Here is a 21,067-nt window from a genome sequence, read left to right on the forward strand (position 1 = left end):
CATGAAGTGATATATATAAAGATAATATGTAAAAATAGAGAAGATATATGAAAGGAAGAAAATACATATGATATATGAGATAAAGGAAAGACAATTGGACAGGGGATGAAAGGCACACTAGTGCACTTATGCACGCCCCTTACTGACCTCTTAGGAACCTGGAGAGGTCAATCGTGGATAGTCTAAGGGAGAAATGTTGGGGGTTTTAGAGGTTGACACTATTGAGTCCGGTAATGAGTTCCACGCTTCGACAACTCGATTGTTAAAGTCATATTTTTTACAGTCAAGTTTGTAGCGGTTAATATTAAGTTTGAATCTGTTGTGTGCTCTTGTGTTTTTGTGGTTGAAGCTAAAATAGTCATTGACCGGTAGGACGTTGCAGCATATGATCTTGTGGGCAATACTTAAATTGTGTTTTAGGTGTTGTAGTTCTAAGCTTTCTAGACCCAGGATTGTTAGTCTATTTTCGTAGGATATTCTGTTTCGAGTGGAGGAGTGAAGGGCTCTTCTGGTGAAATATTTTTGGACGTTTTCAAGGGTGTTGATGTCCGAGATGTGGTATGGGTTGGTGGGTTGAAGGGGTGGTAGGTTGGTTGAGGGGGTTTTAGGGGGAGGGTAGAAGGTTTGTACGGGATTTCAATTGCTGTGCACATGTGCAGCAACGGAATCGCCTCCTTTCTTTTCATCCCTGTTAAATATTTTGCTATGGTGTCTCTTAAGGGTTTGTTATCTGCACTTCATATCTCCCCCCCCCCAAAAAAAATAAACACATTCCCTGGGGTTATGTGCCTTCCCTGGCATCATTCCATGCCCCCCCCAAGGGGGCACGCCCCACTATTTGAGAAGCAGGTCTGCTTTGCAGAATGGGAAAATAAAGAGCGCCGATTGGTTCATTCAGCTGGCAGCCCTCTGTTTAAAGGGGCTGGCCTTTTGCTGGATTCACTTTACATCAAATAAAGAGCTATTGTCACTAACTTCAGATCGTGCAGAATGCAGCTGCGAGAGCAATGATGGGCTTTCCTAAATATGCCCATATTACACCAACACTCCACAGTCTGCATTGATTGCCGATCAGTTTCCGGTCACAGTTCAAAGTGTTGGTCATTACCTATAAAGCCCTTCATGGCACCGGACCAGGATATCTGCGAGACCGCCTTCTGCCGCATGAATCCCAGCAACCGGTTAGGTCCCACAGAGTTGGTCTTCTCCGGGTCCCGTCGACTAAACAATGCCGTCTGGCGAGACCCAGGGGAAGAGCCTTCTCTGTGGCGGCTCCGACCCTCTGGAATCAGCTCCCTCCAGAGATCAGGACTGCCCCCACCCTCCTTGCCTTTCGTAAACTCCTCAAAACCCACCTCTGTCGTTAAGTGTGGGGGAACTGAGACATCTCCCTCTACCTATGTAGTATTTGTGTATGATAGGATTGTATGTATGTATTTATATATTGGGGTTCCTTGTTTTTAGATTTTAAATGCATTATTGTTATTTTTTAGATTTTAATTATTAGATTTGTTATTATGTATTGCCTTCATCACTGTTGTGAGCCGCCCCGAGTCTACGGAGAGGGGCGGCATACAAGTCTAATAAATAATAATAATAATAATAATAATAATAATAATAATAATAATAATAATAACTCTGTCACATGACTCTTCAGCACGAGAGCTCAACATATACCTTTGTACATTCAATATTTCTCTTACTGGCGAAATCTTCAAAGCCATGGTTTTACTCCGCTGATTTCCCCCTTGGAAGAAAGAACACAAGATCTCGGCTCTATTTCCTGATCTGCTAATTTTATTGTCTGCTTAATTATTTCCCCGCTCCGAATAAACCTTCTCTTATAAATAATACAAACTAACCACAAAATCATATTGATGTAAACAAGAATAAGTTAAAATAAATAAGACAACAGGATAAAAACATCGGGAAAATGGAACAAGTTGGGTTTCTTCAGGGGTGCTTGGAGGGCAAAGTGACAATCAAATGCTTTTGCCCCCCTAAACACGTCAAAAAGCCCCACAGATTTATTCCTTATGAACATTTCTTAGTTAATGTTTTGGTGTGTAAAGTGCGTATTCCTTACAAATCCAGAAGGAGACCTGAAATTATCTGTATATGTGACCTACTTGTGATTAAAAAAAGAGAAAAGAAATGGAAAGAGCCATTTGGGTGGAGGGGGTTCAGTTATGGTGCATGGTGGAGGAATTCTGTATTACACAACAAAAAAGACCCAACCAGGCAAAAAAGAAAAAGAGCATAAATTTCCAGTGGATAATTTTAAATCATAATTCTGAGCTTGGGCTCAGGACTTCTTCATGGCAACTCCCTGTTCTTAACAAAAAGTCATTTTGTTATGTTTGCAAGTTGTTAGAATAAAGGTGATCGCTGATTGGAGCAGGGCGACCAATAAGAAACCTGCTAGCGCAACCAATGGGAAGCCTGAGAGCGACCAATAAGGAGCCTCCGGGCTCAACCAATAGGAAGCTCCAGCGCGAAGTCTTGAAACATTGTCACCAATCCCTGCGCTAATAACAATGTTTATAAGGTGTGGTTTTGGCCGCTTGTTTTTTAAGTCGCTACCTGCCTGCGAGCTGGTCACTTTAGATGCTCCTGATTATTAAATAAAGAGCTGTTATCCTCTTCATTGGCCTCCAGCCTCTGATTTAACACATTTTGTTAAATAAATCCTCCTGATTTTTTTCTCCAGATTCAGAACCTGCAGATGCAATTTCCATTTCTATCATTAACTGATAAATGATGATAAATGACACTTGAACATCATTGTGTGGTCTCTGATTGGCCTTTTAGGGTGATGACCCCTGATAGACTGAGATGATTGACTGGGAGGAAGATGGCCCAGTTTTTTAAAAAAAATGGTGCTAAAGGAGCAGTTGATTTGGACTTTGAGTAATTGCTGTATAAGAATGAAAAACGTTCGCAGAGAAGATAGCAATAGCACTGAATAGAACAGAACAGAACAGAACAGAATAATAGACTTTGATATCTTCTAATCCAACACCCTGCTTAGGCAGGAAGCCCTACAGTACTTCAGACAAATGGTTATCCAACATCGTCTTAAAAACTTCCAGTGTTGGAGCATTCACAACTTCTGGAGGCAAGTTGTTCCACGGATTAATTGTTCTAACTGTCAGGAAATTTCTCCTTAGTTCTAAATGGCTTCTCTACTTGTTTAGTTTCCACCCATTGCTTCCTGTTCTACCCTTAGGTGCTTTGGAGAATAGTTTGACTCCTCCTTCTTTGTGGCAACCCCTGAGATATTGGAACACTGCTATCACGTCTCCCCTGGTCCTTCTTTTCATTAAACTAACACACCCATTTCCTGCAGCTGTTCTTCATATGTTTTAGCCTCCAGTCCTCTAATCATCTTTGTTGCTCTTCTCTGCACTCTTTCTAGAGTCTCAACATCCTTTTTGCCTTGTGCTGACCAAAACTGAATGCAGTATTTCAGGTGTGGCCTTACCAAGGCCTTATAAAGTGGTATTAACACTTCTCATGATCTTGATTCTGTTAGACTTAGACTGATATACTGCTTCACAGTGCTTTACAGCCCTCTCTAAGAGGTTTACAGAGTCAGCATGTTGCCCCCCAACAATTGGGGTCCTGAGGATGTGCATGAGACACTTATTCTTCGGAGACAATGTCCACTTTAGAAACATAGAAACATAGATGTCTGATGGCAGAAAAAGACCTCATGGTCCATCTAGTCTGCCCTTATACTATTTTCTGTATTTTATCTTAGGGTGGATATATGTTTATCCCAGGCCTGTTTAAATTCAGTTACTGTGGATTTACCAACCACAACTGCTGGAAGTTTGTTCCAAGCATCTACTACTCTTTCAGTAAAATAATATTTTCTCATGTTGCTTTTGATCTTTCCCCCAACTAACTTCAGATTGTGTCCCCTTGTTCTTGTGTTCACTTTCCTATTAAAAACACTTCCCTCCTGGACCTTATTTAACCCTTTAACATATTTAAATGTTTCAATCATGTCCCCCCTTTTCCTTCTGTCCTCCAGACTATACAGATTGAGTTCATTAAGTCTTTCCTGATACGTTTTATGCTTAAGACCTTCCACCATTTTTGTAGCCCGTCTTTGGACCCGTTCAATTTTGTCCATATCTTTTTGTAGGTGAGGTCTCCAGAACTGAACACAGTATTCCAAATGTGGTCTCACCAGCACTCTATATAGCGGGGTCATAATCTCCCTCTTCCTGCTTGTTATACCTCTAGCTATGCAGCCAAGCATCCTACTTGCTTTCCCTACAACCTGACTGCACTGTTCCCCCATTTTGAGACTGTCTGAAATCACTACCCCTAAATCCTTTTCTTCTGAAGTTTTTGCTAACACAGAACTGCCAATACAATACTCAGATTGAGGATTCCTTTTCACACCAAAAAGAGCTCAACTCGATACGAGTGCATTATTTTAAAAAAAGGTCCATTATTACTTTCGCACTCCTTGATTTAAGCAAACGGGATGCCTCTTCTCCCAGAATCCCTTTCCCCAACTTCACGCACAGTGACACCGCGTAACAATCATGTCATCAAAGAGTTGGGTGGCCACTTGCCCATCGTTGCCATAATGCATGAGCACCATTGGCTCATAGGCGGCGGGAACGCAACATGGCGCCGGAGTCTCTCCAGAAAGGCTGTGCAACCTGGCCTTGATCTGGGCGTGCATGCTGGCTGGTTTGTAGTTGTGCGGGCAGGAGCCCTCGCAGAACTTCATTGAGTAGCTCCGCGGGGCCACCACCCAGTCAGACCACCCAATGGCCTCGAAGGAAACTTTAAGGGACCTCAAGCAGCATTTCCCGTCCCCCTTCCTGCATTCTTCCTCCTCAAGCTGCCTGGCCTTCCTGACGGCCTTTCGACTTTCCGCCTCTATCTTCAGGGACGGCATGCCTGCCCCTTCTTCTGCGATGCCAGCGGTCAGCCACGCAGCCTCGTCTGACCTAAACTCCAGGCCCAGATTCAGTTTGTGCTCCGAGCTTCCTAGCCATTGTTCCACAACACCTTTCAGACTGAGGCTTGGTGACGTCCTCGAAATCTCTTGGGAAGTGAGCAGCTCGGGCGCTACTTTCTCCCTTTTGGACAGTCGGTAGAGATTCACCCGTAGTGGCCATGTTACGTTGGACAGAGCGTTGCTGGGAGAGTCTAGCCCTTCTTTGAAGAGAGTCAATTCAGCCCGGAGAACGTTGAGGTTCTGGTGAAGTTCTGACGTCCTGGAGAATTCCAGATGCACGTGGGTGGCAGCCTGAAGATTCCCAGAGGTGGACTCATTCGTCTGCACAACTGTACAGAGAGGAAGACAGATAGAATGGGTGTTACGCATCAGAGTTTGAATAGGGTGAAACTGTTTACTCTAAGGTCTGCTGTGCAAAGTGGGAAAACCAAGACTGCTGATTGGTTGAACCAGCCGGCAGCTCTCTATTTAAGCAGTGGTTCTCAACCTGGGGGTCAGGACTCCTTTGGGGGTCGAACAACCGTTTCACAGGGGTTGCCTAAGACCATGGGAAAAGAGAAATTTCCCATGGTGTTAGGAACTAAAGCTTCTATTCTGGTGCCTTGGAACATATGTTTACAATGTTGCGGCATTAGAAAGGTTGAGAACCACTGAAGATAGAACTTCCCGGTTGGTTCCTTTGCTGGATCTATGACTTCTACAATAAAGAGCTGTTAGTTACTATTATTATTACTATTACTATTATTACTATTATTATTATTATTATCATCATCATCATCATTATCATTATTATTTATTTATTAGACTTGTATGCCGCCCCTCTCTGAGGACCCGGAGCAGCTCACAACATGCAATACAAAACAATGTCACCATTGTCTCCGAGACCGCCTTCTGCTGCACGAATCCCAGTGACCGATTAGGTCCCACAGAGTCGGCCTTCTCTGGGTCCCATCAACTAAACAATGTCAGTTGGCGGGCCCCAGGGGAAGAGCCTTCTCTGTGCCGGCCCCGACTCTCTGGAACCAGCCCCCCCCCAGAGATTAGAACTGCCCCTACCCTCCTTGCCTTTCGTAAACTCCTCAAAACCCACCTTTCTCGTCAGGCATGGGGGAACTGAGATATCTCCCCCAGGCCTATACAATTTATGTATGGTATGTTTGTATGTATGTCTGCTTAATAATGGGGTTTTTAAAATATTTTAAATTGTAACTTATTAGATTTGTCATGAACTGTTCTATTGTGTTGTGAGCTGCCCCGAGTCTACGGAGAGGGGCGACAAACAAATCTAATAAATAAATAAAATAAATGTCTATACAAATCTAATAGTTAAAATCAGTAAGCTAAAATCACATTATGTAAAAAACAGTCAGTCTACTCAATCACATCCCCACATAACATTTAATGGTCAGAGAGGAAGGGGGCATGATCTAGCTGCCCCATACCTGGCAACATAGATTGGTCTTAGAGGTCTTGCGAAAGGCGAGGAGGGTGGGGGCAGTGCAAATCTCCGGACGGAGTTGATTCCAGAGGGCTGGGCCCCCCACAGAGAAGGCTCTTCCCCTAGTATCTCCGAATCTCTTCAGTACCAGAACTTAACATTGGTGATGAAGGTGGGATACTGAAGAGACCTTCTTGTTCGACACCGAATATCCACCCCGGTGGGAAACATGACGGCAGCCATTTCTACACGGCAAATTCAAATTGCCTACCAAGCTATGTCAGCCTTCCATCCGCCGACTCCTTTTGACCCGGCTAAAGAGACCTGGAGGTCTTACATGACTAGATTCAGATGCTTCCTAGAGGCAAACAACTGTGGATAACTCAGCTGTGTGATTCATATAGCAGTGGTTTTCAACCTTTGCAACTTTAAGAGGTGTGGACTTCAACTCCCAGAATTCCCCAGCCAGTGAGAGTTGAAGTCCACGTGTCTTAAAAGTTGCCAAGATTGAGAAAAGCTGCCTGATAGCAAAACTATCACTTCAATCATCACTTCATACTGCTATTTTCTGAAATGGGTAGGCAATAATAATAATAATAATAATAATAATAATAATAATAATAATAATAATAATAATTTATTAGATTTGTATGCCGCCCCTCTCCGAAGACTCGGGGCGGCTCACAACAACGATAAAAACAATATTATACTGGCACAAATCTAATATTAAAAAACCCTAAAAACCCTATCATAATTAAAAACCAAACAGCACATACATACCAAACATAAATTATAATAAGCCTGGGGGAAAGGTGTCTCAAATCCCCCAAGCCTGGCGGTATAGGTGGGTCTTAAGTAGTTTACGGAAGACAAGGAGGGTGGGAGCAGTTCTAATCTCCGGGGGGAGTTGATTCCAGAGGGCCGGGGCCACCACAGAGAAGGCTCTTCCCCTGGGGCCCGCCAGATGACATTGTTTAGTCGACGGGACCCGGAGAAGGCCAACTCTGTGGGACCTTATCAGCTGCTGGGATTCATGCGGTAGCAGGCGGTTCCGGAGGTACTCTGGTCCAATGCCATGTAGGGCTTTAAAGGTCATGACCAACACTTTGAATTGTGACCAGAAACTGATTGGCAGCCAATGCAGGCCATGGAGTGTTGTAGATACGTGGCAACCACTTTGGGACCGATCTTTGAATTATATTCTGGCTGCTGCACAGTCAAGGCGACTTTCAATTTGACTTTAGTAAAGTTAAGTGTAATGTACTAGATTAAAACAATGACGCTAATGAAATGCACTGTGTTTATTACGTTACAGTCTGTCAACCCTTTCATTATATCCGTGTGTAATTAATAACCATCCTCTTGGTGGGAAAACAAAAATATAGTTTGATAGCAGAAACTGCAGCCAAAGTTTGTAGAGGGAACTATATGCAGTTCAAGAGATACAGCCCCCTACCCTATAATTAATCAATTTGGTTGCTGCAACCACTTTAAAGGACGCTTTGGAATCAGGAGCGGTGAGAGGTAGATGGAGTGAAATTTTTTTCAGCGATTTTCCCAAGTATAGAACAGAACAGAATAACAGAGTTGGAAGGGACCTTGGAGATCTTCTAGTCCAACCCCCTTCATATCATTTATGTTGTGGTTAGCTGTGGCCCAGCTCCTGCCCCAAGGAATGTGGAGGTGGATGTGGGGGAGACATCCACATGCCGCAGGCCTGTTTTGCTCCCAGTAGATTCTGCCGACGAAGTTTCCTCTGACCAATGTGAGTGACAGGGAAGAGGGGAGTTTGGCAGACAGCCCAGGAGGTGATCAATCATCTGTATCATCCCTGAATTCTGAACAAGAATTAATGACACATCCATGCATGCGGAGAGTGATGCATAGGAGACAACAACTGAAGGATTATTACAAGAGAAAATGAGGTCACCTGTGGTTGGGTGGGGCTGCTGTAATTAGTGCTACAGATAAAAGTGCAGCTTGGTGTTTTAGACTCATGGCAGTTTATCTGATTCATTGTTTCGTCAAGATCGTGGTTTTTGCTGTTCAGGATTGTGTGTGTGGACTCTCTGGACTTTAGAATTGGACTCAATTTCCCAGTTATTGGGTGAGCAATTGGACTGCATTTAACCTGTGCCTTGTGTGTACCAGAAAATCCCTTTGACATTTAAAAAGGGAGCTGTTTCTGTTTTTCTGTTTATAAAGACTTTTGGGTTTTCCTTTTATCGTGTGGTGTGTGTCTTCCTGGACTAATTACCCTGTAATTACAGGCGGTTGAGACACGCCGGCAGAACAATTTAAAGCAAAGGTTCTAGCAAAAGTTTCCTTCATTTTACTTCTAACAAAAATATTAAAATAATGTATAACCATAGCAGCAATATAAAACTATTTTAGAGAAAGAAAACAGATCTAAAGGAGACAGAAAAGAAAAGCCAGTTGCTGTAGTGTTTAAAGTGCTGGTCTACAAACCAGGAGATTGTGAGTTCTAATCCTGCCTTAGGCACCAAAGCCAGTTTTGTCACTTTCGGTCCATCATTCTTTCTCAGCCCATCCCACCCCACAAGGTTGTTGTGAGGAAAAGAGAAAGATGAAGGAGTATTGTTGTGCTCATTGTCTAGAGTTATTTATAAAAATAAGAAAGGTGGGGATAAAAATGAAAATGTAGGGTTTTTTGCTGAATTGGTAAGCAAATGGAAAGCTTTATTAAGGATAAAATGGCCAAGGATTCAAAAAAATAAAATTTAATAGATCAACTATAGATTGACACAAAGAATAATATACTTATTTATTTAAATTTATATACCACCCATCTCACTATGCCAAGTGGTTTCTTCACTAACGAATTCTTGGAGAATGCTGTTTGTTTGTTCGTTTTATTTTATTTTATTTTATTATTTTATTATTTTATTATTTTATTATTTTATTTTATTTATTTATTTATTTATTTATTTATTCATTCATTCATTCATTCATTCATTCATTCATTCATTCATTCATTTATTGGATTTGTATGCCGCCCCTCTCCGTAGACTCGGGGCAGCTAACAACAGTAATAAAAACAGCATATAACAATCCAATATTAAAGCAGTTAAAAACCCTTATTATAAAACCAAACATACATACAGACATACCATGCATAAAATAGTAAAGGCCTAGGGGGAAAGAGTATCTCAGTTCCCCCATGCCTGGCGGCAGAGGTGGGTTTTAAGAAGCTTACGAAAGGCAAGGAGGGTAGGGACAATTCTAATCTCTGGGGAGAGTTGGTTCCAGAGGGCCGGGGCCACCACAGAGAAGGCTCTTCTCCTGGGTCCCGCCAAGCGACATTGTTTAGTTGACGGGACCCAGAGAAGACCCACTCAGTGTGACCTAACTGGTCGCTGGGATTCGTGCAGCAGAAGGCGGCCCCTGAGATAATCTGGTCCGGTGCCATGAAGGGCTTTATAGGTCATAACCAACACTTTGAATTGTGACTGGAAACTGATCGTCAACCAATGCAGACTGTGGAGTGTTGGTGTAACATGGGCACATTTGGGGAAGCCCATGATTGCTCTCGCAGCTGCATTCTGCACGACCTGAAGTTTCCGAACACTTTTCAAAGGTAGCTCCATGTAGAGAGCGTTACACTAGTCGAGCCTCGAGGTGATGAGGGCATGAGTGACTGTGAGCAGTGACTCCCGGTCCAAATAGGTCCACAACTGGTGCACCAGGCGAACCAGGGCAAAGGCCCCCCTCGCCACAGCTGAAAGATGTTTCTCTAATGTGAGCTGTGGATCGAGGACCCCCAAGTTGCGGACCCTCTCTGAGGGGGTCAATGATTCCCCCCCCCCCGGGTGATGGATGGACGGATGGAATTGTCCTTATAATGGGAAGGGAATATCAAGCAAAGTTCATGAGTGGTCCTCAGCGGCTTTCGAAAACCACCCTTAGCAAAAGTTGGGAGTATATTTAATAATCATACGAGAAATGGAGCTTAGGAGCAAGTCCAAACTTCATATACTATAATGTACCAAAATAAATTACTAGGGATTGCACTGAATAGCTCCATAAAAATAGAAGCTCAGAGTGCGGTAGCTGTTCAGGAGTCGCTTGGTTCACACAGTACTTGAACTATGGAATTTGCTACTGCCAGATACACTAGACTAGACAGTTCTGGTCTAATGGTTGTTCAGTTTATTGTTCAAAACCACTAAATTAAACTGAAAAAGAAGAGTTGCACTAATTTGAGGAAAGTACAAATTACCAACAGTTATGGATATCGATAATATCAGCAGTAGGATAATTACTTATATAAGGAAGCATAAGAAGAACATTATATTTCTGCCATAAGCATTCCAAAGAAAATTTGTTGGCCGCAGCAGGAACAAAACGCTAGACCAGAGGAGCCTTTGCTTAGATCCAGGATACATGCTTGATATGGACAGAAGGAAAGGGGGGACATGATCGAAACATTTAAATATGTCAAAGGGTTAAATAAGGTCCAGGAGGGAAGTGTTTTTAATAGGAAAGTGAACACAAGAACAAGGGGACACAATCTGAAGTTAGTTGGGGAAAAGATCAAAAGCAAAATGAGAAAATATTATTTTACTGAAAGAGTAGTAGATCCTTGGAACAAACTTCCAGCAGACGTGGTAGATAAATCCACAGTAACTGAATTTAAACATGCCTGGGATAAACATATATCCACCCTAAGATAAAATACAGAAAATAGTATAAGGGCAGACTAGATGGATCATGAGGTCTTTTTCTGCCGTCAGACTTCTATGTTTATATGTTGATATAGATCATGTTGGTGAGGTCACAAGTCACATTAAACTTCAAGAATAGTCTTTCAGGTTAAGCTACTATCTGAGTTGAACTGTGATGGCAATTCTTTGATGCACAAGCTCTGCCACGAGATTTATCCGGCAAAAACATGTTTATTTATTCAGATAATGAGCACATTGTTATTTTCATCTCGTCGCACTAAATCAATGCTTACAATTGTTGCATTTTTATCATTATCGATTTTGTTAGCTTTATGGTGATAGGCAGAATAGATGAATAAATGGGTAGAAGGATAGAGGAGGAGGAGGAGAGTCAGAGAGAGAGGGGGAGGGAGAGAGAGGGGGGAAAGGGAGAGAGGGGGGGGAATGAGATTTTGCACCCACAATTTTGGTCTTCCAAAAGGGCTTGAAGTCATGGCTCTGCCTCTTTGGGGGCGTGACATTTTGGGGGTGGATAATGGATTACATAAGACTTCCACATCCACCTCTCATGCATTTTGTTCCCTTCTTCTTCATCGTGGTCAATTTTAATTTTTTTAAATTTAATGTCTCTAATTATTGTTTTCATATTTTATATGGGTATTTTCTTATTGAGGAATATTGAGCCTTTGGCAAGATGGGCAACATCTAAATTTGGTAAGGTAATAAAATAAAATAAAGAAAAATGAAATGAAATAAAAATAAAAATAAAATAAAATAAAGTGAAAAGAAATAAAATATAAAACAAAACAAAATAAAATATTGGGACAAGATTATAGAATTACAGGCTTGAAAGGAGCCATTCGGGGGAAACTCCATATTCGGTGTAGGAACCTATATTTAAGCATTTCATACCTATATAGATGACCATGTAATCTTTACTTCACATATCCAGTAAAGGTTGTTTACTACCTCATAAAGCAGAGGTATCCAACCTTGGCAACTATAAGACTTGTAGACTTCAACTCCCAGAATTCCTCAGCCAGCTTTCCTGAGGAAGTTGAAATCCACAAGTCTTAAAGTTGCCAAGGTTGGAGACTCCTGTCATAGAGTATAGGATTCATCATTGAATTAATTTTCTTCCTTCATGCAATTGAAATCTGCCTTCTTATAACTTAAATCCATGTCCTACTCTCTGGTTTGAATAACAATGGAAGGCCACACAAAAGTAATTTGGAGAAATGTTCAAATTATCCCAGAATGCATCCGCATGAGCCATTATGGGTTCCATCCCTCCATGAGCTGCAATAGCTTCTGATTGGTCTCCAAATGCAATTTAAGGTGCTGGTTATCACCTATGAAGCCCTACATAGAAACATAGAAACATAGAAGACTGACGGCAGAAAAAGACCTCTTGGTCCATCTAGTCTGCCCTTTTACTATTTCCTGTATTTTATCTTAGGATGGATATATGTTTATCCCAGGCATGTTTAAATTCAGTTACTGTGGATTTCCCAACCACGTCTGCTGGAAGTTTGTTCCAAGGATCTACTACTCTTTCAGTAAAATAATATTTTCTCATGTTGCCTTTGATCATTCCCCCAACTAACTTCAGATTGTGTCCCCTTGTTCTTGTGTTCACTTTCCTGTTAAAAACACTTCCCTCCTGAACCCTATTTAACCCTTTAACATATTTAAATGTTTCGATCATGTCCCCCCTTTTCCTTCTGTCTTCCAGACTATACAGATTGAGTTCATTCAGTCTTTCCTGATACGTTTTATACTTAAGACCTTCCACCATTCTTGTAGCCCGTCTTTGGACCCGTTCAATTTTGTCAATATCTTTTTGTAGGTGAGGTCTCCAGAACTGAACACAGTACTCCAAATGTGGTCTCACCAGCGCTCTATATAAGGGGATCACAATCTCCCTCTTCCTGCTTGTTATACCCCTAGCTATGCAGCCAAGCATCCTACTTGCCTTTCCTACCGCCCGACCACACTGTTCACCCATTTTGAGACTGTCAGAAATCACTACCCCTAAATCCTTCTCTTCTGAAGTTTTTGCTAACACAGAACTGCCAATGCAATACTCAGATTTAGGATTCCTTTCCCCCAAGTGCATTATTTTACATTTGGAAACATTAAACTGCAGTTTCCATTGCTTTGACCATTTATCTAGTAACGCTAAATCATTTACCATATTACAGACCCCTCCAGGAATATCAACCCTATTGCACACTTTAGAGTCATCGGCAAATAGGCAAACCTTCCCTACCAAACCTTCCCCTATGTCACTCACAAACATATTAAAAAGAATAGGACCCAGAACAGACCCTTGTGGCACACCGCTTGTAACCTGACTCTGCTCAGAATACTCGCCATTAACAATAACTCTCTGATGTCTATGCTTCAGCCAGCTTGAAATCCACTGAACTATCCAGGGATTAAGTCCAATCTTCACTAATTTATCTATCAGCTCTTTATGTGGAACCGTATCAAAGGCTTTGCTGAAGTCCAGATAGGCAATATCCACGGCACCACCTTGATCCAACACCTTTGTGACATAGTCAAAGAACTCAATGAGATTAGTCTGACACGATTTGCCTTCAGTAAAGCCATGCTGATTTGGGTCCAATAAGTTATTGTTTTTTAGATGCTGATTTATCCTCTTTTTGAGTAGAGTCTCCATCATTTTAACTACAACTGATGTCAAGCTAACTGGCCTGTAGTTACCAGCTTCTTCTCTACTGCCCTTCTTGTGGATAGGCACAACACTGGCCATTCTCCAATCCTCAGGAACATCTCCTGTTAACAGTGATTTGTTAAACAAATCAGTCAGGGGGGTAGCAATGATAGATCTGAGTTCTTTAAGAACTCTGGGGTGGATGCCATCTGGACCCATTGCCTTATTTATCTTTAATCTTTCAAGTTCTTCTAAGACATCGGCTTCTAAGATCACTGGAGCTGAATCCGTACAGCTGGAAGCAATGCTATATCCCTGACTTAGGATTGACATGACTTAGGACCAGATAATTTATGGGACCGTTTTCTGCCTCACCTGCCTCCCAATGACTGATTAGATGGCATAGAGTCAGCCTTCTCTGGGTCCCGTCAGCCAAGCAATGCCGACTAGTAGGGCCTTCTCTGTAGCAGCTCCAGTCCTGTGGAATCAACACCCCCCAGAGATTTGCACCGCCCCTACCCTCCTGGCCTTCCGAAAGGCTTTAAAAACATAGCTCTGCCAGCCGGCCTGGATCCATTGAGCAATAACACTCTGCTCCCACCAGTAGTGTGAATTATAGATGGATTAATGTTTTTTATATATATATATATTGGGGTTTAAAATTTTTGTATTTGGTTTTGTATTGTTGTACGCTGTCCTGAGTCGTACATTCTTCATTCATCAAATATAGATTTCTGTACACCTCTCACCTGTCCTGGCCTCTCTCCTCTATCTTCTCTTCCTTTGCACGGCTTCAATTTTGACATTTTCTGAAGCTCAACATTAAAGCAACCTTTGAGCCTGTGGTGTGTACGCACCAGATATGTTCACACAGCCCTTCTCTAGCAGCTGCTTTCTAAGAACTGATCTACCTGCTGAAGGAGAAATCTCTGCAATGCAGCGAAAACTGAAGATTGATTGATTGATTGATTGATTGATTGATTGATTGATTGATTCATTCATTCATTCATTCATTCGACTTCTGTGCCGCCCAATCCCAAAGGACTCAGGGCAGCTTACAAAATAATATAATAAATACAAAAAGATACAAGCAATAAAAAGAAGTCGAATATAATATCAAAAACTAAACCCCATAATAAAACCCATTTGTATAAAAGAACAACGTGTCATAATCATATGCATACACACCATTCATACAGTTTGGCCACGAAAGATGTACAATTCATGGTCCCCAGGCCTGCCGGCAAAGCCAAGTCTTCGTGGCCTTGCAGAAGGCCAGTAGGGTGGGAGCAGTATGGACATCGGGGGGTAGTTGGTTTCCATAGAGCTGGGGCAACCACAGAGAAGGCCCTCCCCCTTGGTCCTGCCAACCTGCATTGTTTAGTCAACGGGACGTGGAGGAGGTCGACTCTATGTGCTCTTATTGCTCAAGAAAAGGGAAAAAAACATAGAAGACATTTTCCCCCTTCCCCAATTCATGGAAGACCCTCTGAAAAAAGATGAACACTTACGTTCAGGCTGCAAAAGATGAAGAGTGGTGGACGGCGGCCGCTTCGTTTGATTTGCTTGGAGCTGCGCTAGCAATTCCTGGTAATGCAATTGCGCCCTCTGGATCTCGTCTTGATCCAGGGGGGCCCGGATGGTTGGAGGCACCTCCAAGCCCAACCTCACCAGGATGCTCTGTTTAACCGCCTCTATCTGGAGCTGGGCGTCCCGACCTCTGAGTGGCCATGGATCCACCCTGGAAACGAAGAGCAGGAGCACGGTTCCCAGGCTGGGGATGAGGCTGCTGAAGTAGCACGAGAAGAAGGCTGGCATTGTGCCTATTGCGGTGGCTACGTCTCGGGGCAATTGCCCTAGTTCTCTGGATGGAGAAACGTTGCTTTCGCTATATCGCTTACGATCACCTGCGCTAACAATGAATGGACTTGAACTTGGCCAGATCTCTCTTTATAAAGATGAACTTCGACTGAGTCACACCGTCACTTCTCACACTGGCGTCAAAGCAGTAAACATGACTGGGGAGAGGAATCCAGGCCGTTCCCTTAGGGGGGGGTGGAGACGGGGGAAAGCAAAAAAAATATTAATAATTTGACAGCGGCAAACCCTGGGGAATTTACAGCATGGGTTTCCCACTTCACCTTCTCTTCTGTAGCCATGGAGACACACACACAACGGCTGTCAGGTGGCTGTGTGGTTTTTGGTTGTGTGTTTTTTTTCTTCCCAAACAATCGAGCTGCACCATTGTCCGACATCTCTGGGCAAATTTGGAAGTGTCCACACATGTCCACCCAAGCTAGAGTCCTTGCTTGGGGTGGTTGCGCCAGCGGCCCAGAAACCCATTTATTGCAGAATACTCAGCGTGAAAAATCACAGTTGCTTCATTCTTGATGTCCAGAGCCGAGACAGGTGAGGAAGTAAAATGAAATTAAGCTATTATTTATTTATTAATTGGATTTTTATGCCACCCCTCTCCGAGGACTCGGGGTGGCTTACAACATATAAAAAGAAAGAATAAAATACAATAGCTTAAATCCAATTAATTAAAACTACATGCGCAGAAGCAAAAAATTCCCCTGAAATTGTGCACATGCGTCCCCGCGTGAGATTTTGTTTCTTGTGTATGCGCACCAGAAATAGAAGACATTGCACATAGAAACATAGAAACCTAGAAGACTGACGGAAGAAAAAGACCTCATGGTCCATCTAGTCTGCCCTTATACTATTTCCTGTATTTTATCTTACAATGGATATATGTTTATCCCAGGCATGTTTACATTCAGTTACTGTGGATTTACCAACCACGTCTGCTGGAAGTTTGTTCCAAGAATCTACTACTCTTTCAGTAAAATAATATTTTCTCACGTTGCTTTTGATCTTTCCCCCAACTAACTTCAGATTGTGTCCCCTTGTTCTTGTGTTCAATTTCCTATTAAAAACACTTCCCTCCTGAACCTTATTTAACCCTTTAACATATTTAAATGTTTCGATCATGTCCCCCCTTTTCCTTCTGTCCTCCAGACTATACAGATTGAGTTTGTTAAGTCTTTCCTGATACGTTTTATGCTTAAGACCTTCCACCATTCTTGCAGCCCGTCTTTGGACCCGTTCAATTTTGTCAATATCTTTTTGTAGGTGAGGTCTCCAGAACTGAACACAATACAGTATTCCAAATGTGGTCTCACCAGTGCTCTATATAAGGGGATCACAATCTCCTTCTTCCTGCTTGTTATACCTCTAGCTATGCAGCCAAGCATCCTACTTGCTTTTCCTACTGCCCGACCATGTGCTACTCAATTGTAAACTATACTCCTCAGTAAGACCTCAGTATTTACAGCCCCTACTTGACAAAATCATACACTGGGACTGTAATAAACAATTATCATATTTTCTTCAGGGTACAAATATATATGTAGTTTCTAGAACCGCTAAGTTTATAGTCAGGGCTGTTCAGATGAGAATACGTTTTATAGAACATATTGGGGTGGCATGCAAAGGAGATGAACTCACTTAAGAATATTTTATATCAGTATCTTAGATTTGTTTAATATGATCCTTTGCACGAGTTATATTCTCATGTTTTACTACTCAATTTTAGCATATTATACTGCATTTTAACTTATTATTTATTCAATTTCCCTCTATTTTAGCCAATTTTATTGTATTTTAACCAGTCACAGTTTTATGACAACCGATGTGGTCCTTTTCCTCGCTTTGATATGGTCGATTGACTAATCAAATAAAGTTGATATTGATTGATTGATTGTGTATGCGCAGAAGCAAAAGCATGCTGAGATGCGCACACATACAAAATCTCATGAGAGGACATGCATGCGCATGAGTTTTTGGCATTTTTTTGCTTCTGGCTCCCTACAAGGAGGCACTTGTGCACCCTCTCCTCAAGAAGCCTTCCCTGGACCCAGCATTATTTAACAACTAGTGTCCTGTCTCCAACCTTCCCTTTATGGGGAAGGTTGTTGAAAAGGTGGTGTTGCTCCAGCTCCAACGGTCCTTGGATGAAGCCGATTATCTAAGCCCTCAGCAGTCAGTGTTCTATAAATAAATAAACAAAGACTTCATGAACTCAATCTGTATAGTCTGGAGGACAGAAGGAAAAGGGGGGGACATGATCGAAACATTTAAATATATTAAAGGGTTAAATAAGGTCCAGGAGGGAAGTGTTTTTAATAGGAAAGTGAACACAAGAACAAGGGGACACAATCTGAAGTTAGTTGGGGGAAAGATCAAAAGCAACATGAGAAAATATTATTTTACTGAAAGAGTAGTAGATGCTTGGAACAAACTTCCAGCAGACGTGGTAGATAAATCCACAGTAACTGAATGTAAACATGCCTGGGATAAACATATATCCATCCTAAGATAAAATACAGAAAATAGTATAAGGGCAGACTAGATGGACCATGAGGTCTTTTTCTGCTGTCAGACTTCTAAATAAATAAATCTGTGGCTCATTTGTGGTCATAAGTCAAGGACTCCCTGTATATCCTTTTCATGCAATACAGCATACTGCTTTTTCCACTGAAACTACACTGCTCAAACAACATAAAGGGAACACTCAAAGAACATATCCTAGATCTGAATGAATGAAATATTCTCATCGAATACTTTGTTCTGTACAAAGTTGAATGTGCACAACAGCATGTGAAATTGATTGTTAACCAGTGTTGCTTCCTAAGTGGACAGTTTGATTTCACAGAAGTTTGATTTGCTTGGAGTTATATTGTGTGGTTTAAGCGTTCCCTTTATATTTTTTTTTGAGCAGTGTATTTATTTTAGAAATACTGAAAACGATCCTTCACAAACCTCTAAAAGAAGCAGGATAGGGAGCAAAATGAGTCCTGCTTAGAACAGTTTTTTTCAAAGTTGGCAGCTTTTTAAGATGGCTGGACTTCAACTCCTGGAATTTATTAATTCAACTTCTATGCCGCCCAATCCCGAAGGATTCAGGGCGGCTTACAATGACAATATAAATACAAAAACAATAAAAAGAAGTCAAATATCCCTCACATCTTAAAATTGACAAGTCTGAAAACACCGGAGTAGAACATACAGCATATAGCTGTGCCTGCCCCTTGTCTGAAAGCATATTACAAAATTGGGAACTGTTGACTGGAGTAAAAACTTCTTTCTTTCTTTCTTTCTTTCTTTCTTTCTTTCTTTCTTTCTTTCTTTCTTTCTTTCTTTCTTTCTATCTATCTATCTATCTATCTATCTATCTATCTATCTATCTATCTATTGGATTTGTATGGCGCCCCTCTCCGTAGACTCGGGGCGGCTAACAACAATGATAAAAACAGCATGTAACAATCCAATTAATAAAAGAACTAAAAACCCTTATTATAAAACCACACAAACATACCATGCATAACTTGTAATGGCCTAGGGGGAAGGAATATCTTAACTCCCCCATGCCTGGCAGCATAAGTGAGTCTTGAGTAGTTTGCGAAAGACAGGGAGGGTGGGGGCAGTTCTAATCTCCGGGGGGAGTTGGTTCCAGAGGGCCAGGGCCGCCACAGAGAAGGCTCTTCCCCTGGGGCCCACCAAATGACATTGTTTAGTCGACGGGACCCGGAGAAGGCCAACTCTGTGGGACCTTATCGGTCGCTGGGATTCGTGCGATAGCAGGCGGTTCCAGAGGTAATCTGGTCCAATGCCATGTAGGGCTTTAAAAGTCATGACCAACACTTTGAATTGTGACCAGAAACTGATCGGCAGCCAATGCAAGCCATGGAGTGTTGAAGAAAAATGGGCAAATCTTGGAAGCCCCACGATGGCTCTCGCGGCTGCGTTCTACACGATCTGAAGTTTCCGAACACTTTTCAAAGGTAGCCCCATGTAGAGAGCGTTGCAGTAATCGAACCTCAAGGTGATGAGGGCATGAGTGACTGTGAGTAATGACTCCCTGTCCAAATAGGGCCGCAACTGGTGCACCAGGCGAACCTGGGCAAACGCCCTCCTCACCACAGCCGAAAGATGATGTTCCAATGTCAGCTGTGGATCGAGGAGGACGCCCAAGTGCGAACCCTCTCTGAGGGGGTCAGTAGTTCCCCCCCGCAGGGTAATGGACGGACAGATGGAATTGTCCTTGGGAGGCAAGACCCACAGCCACTCCGTCTTGTGTGGATTGAGTTTGAGTTTGTTGACACCCATCCAGGCCCCAACAGCCTCCAGGCACCGGCACATCACTTCCACTGCTTCATTGACTGGACATGGGGTGGAGAGGTATAACTGGTTATCATCGGCGTATTGATGATACCTCACCGACCGGAGAGGTAGGAGGAGAACCACTGAAGAACAGTGCCTCCCACCCCCAACCCCTCCAGCTGGCGCAGAAGGATACCATGGTCGATGGTATCGAAAGCCGCTGTCCTGGGCCCGCCAGAGATCATCCATCAACGCGACCAAAGCAGTTTCTGTGCTGCAGCCGGGCCTGAAGCCAGACTGCTGAGGACCTAGATAACTTCTTCAGGACGTAACAGGAACAATCACAATAGGACATAAAACTCATCCCAACCCTACAAGGAATAATTTGTGTTTCTTCCAGAGATGATTCATTCATTATTTGTTTTCAATTGGTTTAGATTCTTGTATGGTGAGGAATTTTCTTTTTATGTCTCCCATGGACTGAAGGCAGTCAGTGGTGAGGTAAGCCTTCCTTCAAAATCAAAACACAAGCCCTTAGTTGTTGAAGAGAACGTGTTGGGTTCTAAAGGGAGACGTGATGATTTTACACAAAGTTGCTTTGATCCACTGTTTTGGAAAGTATTTCATTCCAAACAGTCCCATCTTGTTTTATTGTCTTGCCTCGCTTGTCAACTGCTGAGGTTTTGGGTGGTCGGACCTTTTCAGAAAGAACATTGTGCAGCGTGAAAAGATTCACTAACTGACCGTATTGGAAGTGATTCAACTGCAAGGGCCTCTGAAACCTCATAACAACATTTAGATGAAAATCAGACCTGAATAGTTTGAAAGTCCACTTAACATTCTGACACATACAGAAGGAAAGAATGCTTCGTCTCCTCTGTCTGCCAAATAGCTGGAATAACAGGACAAGAGAATTGGAAGGGACCGTGGAGGTCTTTTAACCTAATGTTTCCCAACCTTGGCAACTTGAAGATATTTGGACTTCAACTCCCAGCATTTGCTGGCTGGGGAATTCTGGGAGTTGAAGTCCAAATATCTTCAAGTTGCCAAGGTTGGGAAACACTGTTTTAACCCAACTCAAGCAGGAAATCCTATACCCGTGATGGCAAACA

General features: G+C 42.5%; 1 protein-coding gene across 1 annotated transcript; it reads right to left on the minus strand.

Moving 5' to 3' along the window:
• Positions 1-4,534: 4,534 nt before the first annotated feature.
• Positions 4,535-15,608, minus strand: GDF15 (growth differentiation factor 15). Its single transcript, XM_070737174.1, has 2 exons — positions 15,302-15,608; positions 4,535-5,316 (listed from the first exon to the last, which is right to left on the minus strand). Exons 1-2 carry the CDS (start codon positions 15,606-15,608, stop codon positions 4,535-4,537), a joined length of 1,089 nt encoding a protein of 362 aa, XP_070593275.1.
• Between the last annotated feature and the right edge of the window lie 5,459 nt (positions 15,609-21,067).

This window comes from Erythrolamprus reginae, chromosome 1, assembly GCF_031021105.1.
Source record: "Erythrolamprus reginae isolate rEryReg1 chromosome 1, rEryReg1.hap1, whole genome shotgun sequence".
NCBI lineage: Eukaryota > Metazoa > Chordata > Lepidosauria > Squamata > Dipsadidae > Erythrolamprus > Erythrolamprus reginae.

What these genes read in the sequence shown, in the direction of transcription:
- GDF15 (XM_070737174.1), bottom strand. Translation starts at nt 15,608, where the DNA reads ATGCCAGCCTTCTTCTCGTGCTACTTCAGCAGCCTCATCCCCAGCCTG. An exon ending in TCATCTTTTGCAGCCTGAAC is followed by an intron (nt 5,317 to 15,301) that starts GTAAGTGTTCAT and finishes CTCTCTGTACAG; the next exon opens with TTGTGCAGACGAATGAGTCC.